The sequence below is a fragment of the Phalangium opilio genome, unplaced genomic scaffold (assembly GCF_054372755.1).
Source record: "Phalangium opilio isolate 3A_F unplaced genomic scaffold, DU_Popi_V2 ptg000070l_1, whole genome shotgun sequence".
Classification (NCBI taxonomy): Eukaryota; Metazoa; Arthropoda; class Arachnida; order Opiliones; family Phalangiidae; genus Phalangium; species Phalangium opilio.
In genome coordinates this window covers 6,261,616-6,276,115 of record NW_028324182.1, presented here as the reverse complement: position 1 = coordinate 6,276,115, position 14,500 = coordinate 6,261,616, and the positions used below count along the sequence as shown (strand labels likewise).

The following is a 14,500-nucleotide window of genomic DNA, read 5'->3' as shown; positions in this document are numbered from 1 at the left end:
TTGGGGCCCCAATTGACTCATCCTTGGCACTATATCCTTTCCTAAAAAAACCTTTTTTCTTAAAATAAGCTTTTCCCCCTCCTTCTCTTTCGCGTTGTTTATTAGTTTATAAAAGGTTTTGAACCCGCAAGCTTTTGAAAAAGGTTCGTGGGTCGCGAAAAATTTTCTCCAAGGTTAATTTTAGAAATAACTCCAGTTATCTATCAGTTCCCAGTTGCGTCAGTCCATATCAGACGTCGTGTCGTAAACTTATCGAATTTACCTTACGTTTAAAAGGGGGGTTCAAATCAGATGTTTGGAATCGTTTATTTACTTGAAAAGGATAAAAATTTGCAGTACTAAGAAAGTCATTCACAACCTACGCGGCTATTTCTAGTTAAGGAATGTCTTCCCTCTACGTCATAACTACGTCAATACTACGTTGAGAATGCATGCGAATATTTCCTAAAACAGGACTCATTTTACTGAGAGGGTTGTATTCAGACTTACGATGATAAGCTTATGAGTATTCCATTTATTAAGGAAGGGATCTTCGTGAGTAAATTAAACGCATGCTAGAGCTCTGGATTTTGATCCGACCTTTTGAACCCTTATACGTTTCCGGGGTTATCAGTAAATCTAGCTAGCGACAGAGATTAATAAGGCTTCTAATTTTAAATAGGATCAAATCAGGAAACCATTCATCTATAAACCCCCGAACGACGCCGCGTCTCCGTCCAACTTAAATTATAGATGACGCGTCATTCAATTTGGAAGAAAGAATTATTATAGGGAGGCCTGCAAGGATGATCCTCGGACCCTAGTGTGAAGCCCTTCCCGTCATGTCCTTTCCCCCAAATATGTTATAAAAATCAAGCGCTTAGTAGAAGAGAACCCTGTGTCGAATTAAAAATTGTAAATCCCACTCTCTTTTTTAAGTCAGGAGAAAAAAATCCCTTCTTGGCGCCAAGCAAGAGTCAAAGCGTCTTCTAATTCAGACGACCTCAAGTCCTCGTGGTAAAGATGGCATTCTCGACACGTTTCTTTAATAAAAGGGGAGCCAGCGAAGACGTCGCCACTGTCGCCAACACACACGCGCCGCCATAAGAGGGGCCCCGCGCAAGGACGTTTCGCTTTCAACACTAATCAAACACCCACGACAAACTTGTTACTAGCAAATTTTCAAATTGAATAATGGCTCGAATAATACATCAAAGTGAAAAGGATTCTTCAGGTCAAACGTTATTCCTCCAAAAAGACTAATCATACATAATCAAATCAGTGGTCAACTTACAGTTCTAAGACGAGGATGACTTCGGTTGGCGTCTCAAAGACTTCGTGTAAGCGAACGATACGGTTCTTGCAATTGGCTGTCAATTTCAGAACGCAAACCTCGTGAAGAATCTCGTGACGTACATCCGTCGCTCGACGTCTTTTCCTGATAATTTTGGCAGCGAAATCTTGACCGGAAGACTTATGGCGACATCTACGAACAGTGGCGAATTTGCCTCTGCAAAAAAGAAGAGAAACGTTAAAAATTGTTAAATTTTGTTAATTAAAACAAGATAATAAAATAAGTTTGATATAAGGTTAAAATATGGTACGTGGAAAATTTCGAGTAAACAGTAAAAACCTATTTACGCTACGGTAAATAAAATCTTAATGATTACGCTACGCCGAAAATTCTTAGTAGGAAAAATAAAATCCAATGTCACGGCCGACCATCCCGAGAATCACGTTTTATTTTTTTGTTGTTTGTGGGGATAAAAGGGAAAGCCGACGATCACGGGACGGGTGCTTGAAAAACCGTGACGTTCCCTTCACATTAAGACGTATAAACACGAGACTTTCATTAGAAAAAAATATGATCCATGAGTCTCGCTATGCTACAGAAGATCCATAAGCTTCTTCATAAAAACACATTAAAAATGGTAAATCCGTTTAGTTTTTTCTCTCATATTTCAAACAAATATTAAAAAAAAATTGTGGGTTTTCTTTATCAAATTTTTCTTCACCGGTGATCACGAATTATCAACATGAAGTTATTCCAAACATCCACGCATATTTAACTACCTCGTGATCATTAACTTTCTTACCATTCATCTTTGTTTATACCTCAAAAACATTGTTTAAACACACAACAAACTACACTTCAATTCAATTCAATTCTAATTCTTCCAAATTAACCTCAACTCCAATTTCTATCGAAGTTTCTAATCTAAATCTGCAGTTGAATATTCTTGGAAAGCGTAACCAAAAGAGATCAAGAACAGAAAGACATTGAAATGAAAGAAAAATTCAAGGGCTCTTCGCGGTATGGTAAATTTAAGAGGGAAAAGGCTTGGAACGCGGATGTACTTGCGGTGTAAAAGCAAGCACACATAAAGAATAAAATTTTATTTCTTTACGGTTTAATTCCGACGTAGCAAAGACATAAAATATAAAAAGTAGACCCGGCGGGACTTGAAAAAGAAAAAAATATGAAAAAAGATATCTCCGGATTATCATTTCGTTTGTTACGGTTTTAAAGATCTTGGAAAGGTTTTTCAAGAGAGGGAGAGTTGAGGTCGACTCAAGATTATTTGGGGAGGGGGGGGGGTTGTCATGGTTGAGGTACAAGTAACGTAACAACGAAAAGTGCATGCATGCGCAAACGTATCTTCACCCGTCCTTTATAGAACCAGGGATAGATTTAATTTTAGAAGTAGGAAAGGAGAACGGTTAGTATTTACTTCAGTCCGACTCATAGCGCAATATAGAGCCCCTCCCTCCAACACGTAACGAAAAGTTTAAATTATCTTACTACGTTTTTATTGACGTTGCTGACGGGGACGGCGAAAAATACGTAGTTCCTTTTTACCTCTGTCGCTATGACCCGCCTCTTCTTTCATACCCCCCCTCGCCCCGTGGAAGGGGGTCCGGGACTTTGACGCGCGCTCAGATTACTCTGTTCACCATTCCTACTTCTAAAATTAAATCTATCCCTGATAGAACTATAGATTTGTATTTTGTCGTGTCAAGAAACACTTCGACGACGAGGTTACCAACTTCTAACTTAATATTATTAGGTTACTTTTAGTTTTTGGTAGTTGGGTATAGTTCTAAGTACTTATACTTAACGGTTTGATATGCCTCTGGGAAATATTGCAAGGGTGATACCCACAGAGATACCATACGTTTAAAAGCTTTTTTTATATACTTTCTTTGGTTCAAGTTTTTATATTTCGGTGGATTACATTTAGACGAGGCCTCTCTTAATACTTTTAAGATGTTTGAAAATTGAAAATCGCTCCGAGTGCCGAAATCCGACCTCCCGCATCTTTCGTTGTAATATTTTAAATTACAACAACCGAATCGAATAAATAATTAAACTAATTATGGATAAACACAAGAATAATAAGAAAAAAAAATTGAAAAACGTTTATCAAGAGTGTTTTGACCTTAATTTCACATAAAAATTGTTTTTAAATTTTGTTTACATTCATAGTTCGCGCGTACAAAAAGGAACCCGGAGTTGACCTTATCTTTAAAGGTCAAACGATTTTCAGGGTTGGTAAAAGACTATAAGAGCCTTTGACCTTCAAGGTAAAGAAAACGGCGGTTCCCATAAACGTCAACAAAAGAGGAAGAGCCCAAAAAAAAAACAACATCAAAACATCGTGAAATAAATTTCGAAAATTCCATAAACTCGCCAGGGGGAACAATAAAATATTTTTCTAAAAAAACATTTCATGAGCGAAATATTTCACGGTATAAAAACAATGCTATCTTTGTTGATAATAATCGGAACTTTGAATTTTGTTTTTTGTTTTTGTACAGTACGCTTTGTGCTATATGAAAAATGATGGGCAAGTATTGATGCCTACCCAGACAAGGTTGAGGTAGGTAAACGCTCTAAGGTCACGATAGAAAACCGGGTCAAAGTTCATTGGCGAACATCCATTACGACCCTACCTTGGTATCAGACGATATATCTCTAAGTGTTATGTTCCTACCCGATATCATATATATCTTAAAAGTACGTAAGAATTTAGGAACTTCGAAATGATAGCGCCCAACGTTGGAAATTAACCGTAGGAGACATACTATCAGAATAAAAAGTATCATATATGTTAATCCAGGTATTAGTCTACTGTCGTGCCAAATTTCATCTAAATCCGTTAAAGCGGTATTGAGTAACAAACATAGAAACTCACAAACTTCACATTTTAATAATTATTTCACATCGAGGGGTTGGTCACTTCGAATTATTACAATTCAGTGTGGCTTGGAAGTTAACACCGAACAACTGGCTTAATAATTTCGAGTTAATCTACTTCAATTTATTCTAAATGTCCGAGAATTAAAAAGGAACAAAACTTGGATGTCCCACAGAGCTAGCCATGGCCAATGGGTACATCGTGAGCTTACAAGATAAAGATAATTTCAACATTAAATTTCATCACGTTTCCACATCTAGCGTGAAGTTCATTTCATCCATCCAAGTTTGAGAATTCTCCACGAACTCTACTGTAATGTTTCATACTCTTAAGGTTACGCTAAACTTAAACGTTAACTTTTTTCCATCTTGCCAAGAAAATAACCAAGTTTGAGAATGAATTTACATAAAGACGCAATCTTTAAAAAACTAAAAAGATAGTTTATAAATCGGAGCGTGAAGTTTTTGAGAACTTAAAAGCCAGGGGTCAAGGTTGGCAACATTTAACCAACGTTTAAGTTACGTAAAATTTGTATGGTATATGTACAACTTAATTCATTCAATACATGGAAACTTTTTCAAGTACAAGCTTTAGAGTGTGAAAAATAAATTAAATCATGCAGATAATATTGAATTTATTATTTATCAAGCAAAAATTTATCATAAATAAATGAAGCTTTATCAATCTATGCAATATGTCATAGACTTTACTGACAGTTTAGTAAATATTGTATATTTAAAAATTCTTGGTTTGTAGCATCGTAAAATAGAGAAGTGTTGCCAGTCAGTCTGCTACTACGAACTCTCTCGTGACGTCACACCCTCCAATCTCTTACCCCAGGTTTTGGCGACCATATTGGAAGTCGTCTGCTCAGGTCATACAATTTAGACTAGCAATATTGACGTCATGTTCCCGTAACTCCTCCCCTCTCAGTACCACAATATATATCTATTCACACATCTTTTTAGTAGCCATGAGACAGGAGTAAAAACTTTCATCTTAGCTCAGTTGGCGTAAATAAGTTGTTGGAAGGGTTTTTTGAAAAGTTTACCAAAGTAACCTTTTTTTTCCGTGACGGGTACGAGGTGAAGAGTTACGGGTCACAGACCTCACTCGCATTTTTTAAAAGTGGAAGCTAGCTTGCTACTCAACCTAACAACCCGCCTTACGTTCTTAATACAACTAATCATAAAAAATCCGGGCCCCGTATACTCACACTAACTATATGCCTACACTGCACTGCGAAACTCGTTTCCAAGCTGTTACTCCTGAATGAATTTTAAATCATCACAAGCCTGGCTTTTTCTCGAGGTCCAAGCTGTTCCGTTTTTGCATTGCCCTCGTCAGCTAAATATACAGTACTAGGCTACAGAGGGCCTCTCTTCTTTTTTATTAAATTTATTCAGAAAATGTTTTTTAAACTAAACAAAAATTCCTCAAAAGAAACTAAGAGTTTTTATTTTTTTAAGTATAGGAAATGGATTCGTGCATCAATGCTTGAAAAAGTGAAAATTATTTTAAGGGAATTTTATTTAATAAAATTTCTTTTATTCAAGAATAAAATGAGAGTAGTATTTTAGTTTTTATTGCGAATTGAAAAAAAGAGACTTAACTCTCTCGGTGGTTTACTTGTGCTGCCATGAAAACATAAGTTCATGCCTATAAATCATTACCTATTCAGGAATCAAAAATGTAGTTTTGCATAACTGTTCGCGAGTTATCACTCCAAACACCACAGGAGGGAGACCACCTTCTTGGGCTATTTCTCTCGCTCCAAGAGCCACCGCTAGAGGCAGCGCGAGTTGCCTAGCCTTCCCACCGCGTATAGTGAACTCTAGCTCCATCTGGCGTTGCATCTTAGCGCGAGGAAAATAACTTACGAGGGCAGCCCCGACCCTTTGCGTTGGTTTCACTTAAAGTACTTAATATAATGGTCAATACTAGAGACAAAATTCTAGAATGATAGCTTTTCAATCTTAAATTCCCAAGAGAATATTGTGACGCGTGGGACTAGATTTTTGTAGACAGAGCTATAAAAGATTGATAACTTACTGCCATAAACTTATGATACAGGTAGAAAAAATGCATTAAAAAAGAGGGAGGAATGTATAACAGAACGTTTCAAACACACCGGAAAAGGATAGATTATATATTTATTTATTTATTTTTAAAGAAAACTGAATATTTATATTTATTTCTCCTTTTTTTTTTTGTTGGTATATTTTGCATTGAAATAAGAGAACAATAAGTCTTACCAAGGCGATACCAGTCTATTTGCAAGAGAGCCCACTAAAAAAAATTGGGAAAAGTACTTTTACTCTGTACATACAGGGCTGCAAAATCAAGGAAGCGAGAATATTCAATTTTAGACACTTTTTTAAGAATTTGCGTGCAATTTTACGCCACAGTTAACTGGAAAGTAAGTGTATTAACCAACCGGGTTAACGAAACTTTTTCAGAAATTCCCCCCAAAAATTGTTTTGAATTATTTAAAAAGATACGACCTATTCAATCCGGGTCATATATAAAATATATATTCCCGTATCGATGGAATTTATCAATAAATTATAAACTAATTAGAATATTTTCGGAACTATTTCAAACGAGCCCAGGGTGACGACGTCTTTGCCCCTAAACCTAATATTTAAATATTACCTGTAATATAAATATCGATGTTTTTTTCATCTAGCTATAGAGTCAAATTCATTAAAAAAATAATTCATTCAATTTGAGCTGGACGTGGCTGTTTATAAAATTGTAATGAAGCCTGAAGGAAAAAATTTATGGTTTACGGATTTTGGTTCCCCCCAAAAAAAAATGAAATGGCATATAAATGGGTATTTTTTTTATTTATTAAGAGCTAAAGGGCAGAATATATTTCATAAATTTCGAATTTGAATTAAAATGAACTGGCACGAAAACGTTGACAAGCGGCAAGATAAAAAAAACTGAACCAAATTTAAAACTTGTTCAACTGATTTTTTTTTGATTTTTTTAGGGGTGGAAACGGATGGGTGTCTATATATAAACACAACCCGGGAAGATCCCGAGGTTACTTGTCAATATTATTAAAGCTAATAACACCCTTATTAAGTCTAGGCTACAACTAACGGTTGACATTGATGTATTTTTTTCTACCTTAATTTAAAATATTTTCGGAAGTTCAAAATATGCCAATAATCGATAAATTTTTTATCGTAAAATCGATACTATAAGAGCCATAGATATTACGTAATTTCAAAACGAGAATTCAGGATTGAGGACAATCGATTACGATAAGGTGTAGTCATTAAAGGGCTTGAACTCAATGAGTGTATTAATTTGAAATTAATAGTTACTAGTTTGAAATTACGCCCCGATCTATTAAAAGTGTAATTATTAAATAAGCAAACTGGTACGTAGTATTAAAATTATGAAATGGAAATTAAATTTCCCGGGACCACCCAAATAATTCTTATTTTTCTTTCGTGGAAATAATTATAGCGACTAATTTCCAAACTGTTTAAATTAATTAAATTTGATTAATGAAAACGAACACTAATTAAAAGAAACTGTCGAAATGTTAGAAGACTTAGCCTTTGGCAAAATTATTAGTATTTTTAAATAGTGATGATTATTGACCGATTTTTACCAATTTCCAAGGATTATTAATGGATTTTTACCGATTTCCAAGGATTATTAATCGATTTTTACCGATTTCCAAGGATTATTAATCGATTTTTACCGATTTCCAAGGATTATTAATCGATTTTTACCGATTTCCAACGATTATTAATCGATTTTTACCGATTTCCAACGATTATTAATCGATTTTTACCGATTTCCAACGATTATTAATCGATTTTTACCGATTTCCAACGATTATTAATCGATTTTTACCGATTTCCAACGATTATTAATCGATTTTTACCGATTTCCAACGATTATTACCGATTTCCAACGATTATTAATCGATTTTTACCGATTTCCAACGATTATTAATCGATTTTTACCGATTTCCAACGATTATTAATCGAATTTTACCGATATTTAACCGATTTCCACCGATTATTTCGGCAAGCAACATCCTCGCGTGATAATAGAGTAAATTCACGATACAGGAATACAAAATTGCAAAAGAAAAATCCGTGCTAGTCTGATACCCACGGAAAAACAAGGCAGAATTATAAACTGCAATTCTATCACGTTTCTCAAAGTACTTGGCGTGGAATTTGATTCTCAAGCACGTTCGGCAAACTATGATATATTTCAAACAATTCTCCCTAACGTTGTTTATACCCATTGCCAAAATTCGAGGGGTAAATCACTATTTTAAAACTTTGGAGAATGATACAGAACATTTTTAGATTCAAATTTACAGGTTTCCCCTGACGTTTCTAGGCCCAATTGTTATTGTGTTACAAGTAAATAACCACTTCGTATTGATTAACGAATAACTAACCCCTCGTTTCAAGCAAAAAAACCAGAACGCCCAAAATTAAAGCCGGGGAGAAAAATGATCCGACTATATGGAATTTTTTAAAAATTTTTTAAAAAAAGGCATTGTTTAAAGTTGGAAAATAAATGGCACTCGGAAAAATCGTGATCACTTAATTCTCTCTACCCAAGTTTTTCTGTATTTTGTTTTAAAATCCTCAAGTATCGTTGTCGGGGCTCAAGCTGTCTGAAACACGAATTTCCAAGGGCCATGTTCTAAAGTTTTATATATAAAACTGCAAAGGAAATAGGCGTGTACTCAAAAATCCGGTGCTCCCAAACCCAGAGAAGGGAGCTAGCTATCTATCCTCATTTAGAATTAATTTCAATTAATTTTAAAATATATATTTTTTATTTTCGGTGTATGAACTAAAAATTGCCCCGCTATTTCATATATAATTCTTTATTAAAGTTATTAATTTATATCATCCCACTTGAATTTGATGGGCGGGAATATCACGAGAACAAACTCGAAAAGTCATATTGAAATCCCTTAGGCCTATATTCTAACCCTAATGAAATGTGCGGAAGGAAATTCAAAAAACAAAATTAATATTAAATGAAAAGTCTCGTGTGGTTACGTGATTTAAAAATATACAGTTGCTTCAAAAATTTTAATAAAATTAATGTTCACTATAATTAAAAACAGATTCGACGAATTTATACAAAGAAAAAAGTAACCCAAGTGTTAGCTAATGCTTCTCTTCTGAAATCAATGGAATGCTCTATTGTTAGATTTTTTTGTTATTTTTTAATTTTTGCCTGCTAATATCATTTAATATTTGAAGTTTTCAAAATTGGTTCGATTTTTACCACACCCTGTAGGTGTACCTTTAGAGGACACCACCCATAAGGTTTTTAGTTCAAACAGATAAAAGTATAGGGGCTAGATATTTTCGTGTTATAGTAATACGAGGGATTTGAGACCAAAAGGGTTTAACTTTTTTTTTTTGGTAAATATAAAACTTCTCCCTCCCAAATGCTCTTAGCTACTCTACCGGCTTCCGGTTCTTGATGTTCCCCTAAGGCATGATTGCATAGGATCTGACACTTTAGTTATACGCTACAGAATTTCAAACAAATCTCTGCATGCCCCCAAACGTAGAATTTAATTTTTTGGGCAAATCTTGATCTATAGACGCCCACTATATTATACACGTGAACAACTCGTGAAGCGATAATTTTCTAAAGCCTCAATTATACTTCTTTTTCACGAATGGTTTATAACATACATTCTTCAATTTTACATGGTGTTTCTGATAAGTCAGATTTAAATTAAGGGGTATGTTCTTTGGAAAATCAATTTTATGAGTCGAAAATGTAACTTCTATGAGTTTGCCATCCGGGCCACTACAAAGTAAAATCAAGAAGTGATATCTCATTGGTTCTTGAAAACTCACGTCAGCGCGACGCGAATGACGAAAATTACGTATTTTACGACTGAGGAGAGGCGAAATAACTCGGCCCCCTTTTACATCCCCCCTTGTATTTTGAAAGGGAGACTGGGACTATGGCGCGCGAATACTTAGGCATAGATTCTTATACCTTCTTCCTAATAAACTAGATATCACTTCTTGGTACAATATAATATATCTTTGTTTCAAACATATCGGCCGAGAACAGACACAACAATTATTTTCATCACCGTCAGAGTTTAAGTTTTTAAGTTAAAATTAACCGAAACAAGACTAAAAAACCCTCCTCAAGAGCTGAAATATTTACATTGTTTCAAAGTAATTTGGTAATACTTTATGAAGGTTGAAGGAAAATATTTCTGTCAAAAGTGAATTAATTATTCCCAAGAATTTTCGTGAAATCCATATTTCATAACAACCATTCCTGTACAATGTACCTGAATTTCTTTGTTATTTTGAATGGAGAAACGAAAACAATGGGGTTTGAAATACCGAAATATATTTTTCAAAAGTGCGTGCAGAATCTATTCAATATAGTTAGTTGCGTAACTCCTAAATTCATTTAGCCCCTTGGGGTAATTATAAGCCTACTTAGTTTCGTGCCTAAAATATTTTAGTTTTCTTCATTGAATATGGATTTTTTATTATTATTATTTTAGGTATGCTTTGACGTAGCAACGAACTTTTTATCTTACCGACCTCACGGAAAAGTTAAAGAAAAATGTATATTCATGAATCTTGTCGGAAGCCCAATTAGTGACGGTCCCCTCGAATGTTTCAATTATACCTCCGAAAACATAAGGCGTATTTAATTTCTTATGTTTTTTGACAAAAGCGTAGGTGCCCGATACAACAATGCCCAAGGGATTATGCGCGACACGAGATTCGAGAAAATAATAAAAATACACGTGACTTTAAAAAATGTAATTAACAATAATTAGCATCGAAAACACGTGACACATAAAATTAAATTATCCTAATGTTCGGATTAATGACTTACATAGCAAAACAATCATTTTACAAGTAAAAAAATACCCTCAAATAAAAAATAAAGTAAAACAATAAGTACGACAATTAAGCAACCTATTTTCAAATCTAATCAAGCAAAATGACTTTCTGTTCCAAAAATATACCCAAATTTATTCATAAGTCCCTAACTATATTTCACAGGGTTTGGACAAAATTTTGATATTGAAAATCCCTGATTTTTCCAGCTTTGCTCTGACCTAATTTTCCTAATTTCCCTGACCATCTTAAGGTGTTTACCAGAGTCCACTTCATGATCACACCTGACCCTTATTTAGCATTGCTCGAAACAGGGTTTGATATACCAAACGAAATCCCTGTAATAATATCCCTGACTTCTAGGGAAAAAAAACTTTAAATCCCAAGCTTATTTCCCCAAATTTTCCAAATCCCTGACTTATCCAGGTTTCGCACAAACCCTGTTTAATAATTTGTGGAAGTTCGATTAAGTTTAGGGAAAAAAAAACCAACGATGCTCGAAAAATAACCTCAGACTAACTTATAGTTGTTAGATTACTCGAGGTTTAATTTCATTATCCAACAATATTGAGTGCGGAAACAAATGTTTCTTTTTTTAATTAAGGATTTGGAATGAAGGCCTTTGATTGGTTAATTAGTCGAGCCCGGGAATCTGGGCTCGAGACTCTTAATTTTTTTTTTTTTACAAAAGGGGGGGAACAAAACAATGTTGTTGAAAGTTATGGATGGCGCCGTATGACTTAAATTAATTTTTTTGCCAAGAAAATAAGGGATTTCACTTTTTAACGTCACCCCACTGAGCTACAAATTTCGGAAATTACGTATGACGTCTGAAGTATAATGGAGGTTCTTGATAAAACATAATAACTTGGAGGGAGGGGGGGGGCTGAAAAAGAGTTGATCTCAAATATAATAGTGGCGCCAAAAAACTGGGCGCTATGAATGTTTCTAAACCAAACTTGACGGGGCCACCATCATACAGATGATGGAATTAGAAATTAAGAAATAGGATAAAAACTGTTATTACAACGAAAGAAGAAAAAAAAACCCCTATAAGCATTTACTGTTAAATAATTTTAATTTTACAGAAAATAAATAAAAACAAATTTGGATCAAATTCTTAATAGGACTTGGTTTCCTCAAGAAGCGATATCTAGTTTACTAGGAAGAAGGTTTAAAATGCTTAAGTATGAGCGCGTCGTAGTTCCACTCCCCCTTACAAAATACAAGGGGGGACGTAAAAGGAGGCCTGGCTATTTCGCCTCTCCACAGTTGGAAAATAATAATAAGTAATTTTCGTCATTCGCGTCGCGCTGACGTGAGTTTTCAAGAACCAATGAGATGCTTGTTGTAATTTAGAGGCGGGGATTAACTCCGGACCTACTATACGTTTGGATGGGAGATAAAGAGCTAGAAATGTGGCGCGAATTTATACCTTCTCCCTAATAAACTAGATATCACTTCTTGGTTTCTTTTTTCTTATAACTTAAGTGTGTCTCCTCATGATGATAATAGTCTATATATTAAAACGTGTATTAAACGTTTCCTAATATTGATGGGGGGAGTTTAGTTATAGATTAGTGTATAATACGCTCGGAGGGAGCTTGGTAAGAGGGTGCAATTCCGTGGGAAAACATTTGCTCCTCGCCATAAACGAAAATTAGTCTTTTTTTTTTCTTGTTTTTAATTCCCACGATCAGAGATGAATCAATAAAACTTATTAAACAGGTTTAATATATTAAAACCGAGCATTTATAGTAATAGTAACCTAAACTGAAGTAGTTCATAACCCCTCCCATAACAAAAAATAACAATATTTTAAAGAAAATCGAATTAAAAAAAAATATAGATGAAACTAAATAAAATAATTAAATATATTTATAATGATCTTAGACATAAAAGCACGTTTTAATAATTAATTAAATAAATTCATTAAATATATTTGTAATGACATTTCGACCATATACAGAAATTAAAATTGAATTTTGACATAAAAGCACGTTTAATTAAACAAATTCATTAAATAGATTTGTAATGACATTTCGACCATATACAGACCTTAAAATTGAATTTTGATTAAAATTTAAAAAGACCATTAAAATTAAACGTCAAACTAAAGGATTGCAATTCCTTTTTTGGTACACGACAATCACTAATTAATGTCAGAGAGATTTAACTCAGGGATTTAATTGGCAAGGAGGAGTCAAAAGATCATTGCAATTAAGCCCTCGCGGTGATTTAGACCTTAAAATTCTGGGAAGGGTTAGGAACTCTTAACTCGTCCTAGGACTCTAAAAGACGACCTTGATAAACCAAGAAAAAGATCCGGGCAAAACGAGAAAGCGAAGCAAATTGTTTCCAAGTAAAAATAAGAGAATGCAAGACATGATACGCACGAGTCAATACCGTAACCACTGGCAGCCAGCGAATTTTAAGCATCTCATTAGTAAGCTATTTCAGCTTGTTCCAAATAATTTAATTCCATGTCTGTCCAAAACGATGTAATAATTTGTCTACAAAACGTGCGACTCTTAGTTGGCACGTATATCAGACTTACTAACATAAAATTCATTCTGACTAAAATCTTGTATGCAAATTTTATTATTACGATTAGCATAATTTCCTTGCAGCCTACAAATTGCTTTTTTCTCTGTAACCGTAGAGAATTTCTTTAAACGTGTTCTTTGAAACAGGGTTCATACAACTTTTTTAATGGAAAACCATTTTCCATGGCATTTTTTCCAAGTTTTTTCCTCAGATATTTCCAGGTGTAAGACGACATAGTAACCACATGGAGTGGGTTTTTTTAGTAATAACTGTGCGATTGGTAATTTTAAGTTACTTAAGCCAAAGAAAAGGCTTAAGCTTAACAATTTTCCCAGAATTTTACTAAAAATTAAAAATTTTCCCCGCGTTTTCCCAGAATTTTACTAAAAATTATAAATTTTCCCCGCGTTTTCCCAGAATTTTACTAAAAATTATAAATTTTCCCCGCGTTTTCCCAGAATTTTACTAAAAATTATAAATTTTCCCCGCGTTTTCCCAGAATTTTACTAAATTATATTTTTTCCCCAAATTTTACTAAAAATTATAAATTTCCCCGAGTATTCCCTGAATTTTTAGTAAATTTATTTCCCTGAATTTTTAGTCAATTTATTTCCCTGAATTTTTAGTCAATTTATTTCCCTGAAATTTCCAGGTTTGTATGAACCCTGATTGAAATTAAGAGAAACATTCCAGGACGAACGAAATCTTTCGTAAGTTCCAGGTTAAAAGGGCACCCAAAAAATTTCGTTTTCAATGCAACAAACCAAAACTTATGGGAAATTGGAAATCAAACGATATTTTTTTTGTGGGACAATCGTTGTCAAAAAAAGGTCGCGATTTATCGACTGCGTAAAGAAAATTAAAGTCTCCTAAGGTGGA

At 34.2% G+C, this 14,500-nt stretch overlaps 1 protein-coding gene across 1 annotated transcript in view; it reads right to left on the bottom strand.

The window, feature by feature from the left end:
• The window catches only part of LOC149661278 (serine/threonine-protein kinase 17A-like), a 57,982-nt gene that overhangs the window by 21,129 nt on the left and 22,353 nt on the right, over positions 1-14,500 (bottom strand). Inside the window, exon 3 of the mRNA XM_089842748.1 lies at positions 1,274-1,489. Within this exon, the coding sequence (XP_089698874.1) occupies positions 1,274-1,489 (216 nt within the window). The remainder of the gene's footprint in view (positions 1-1,273; positions 1,490-14,500) is intronic.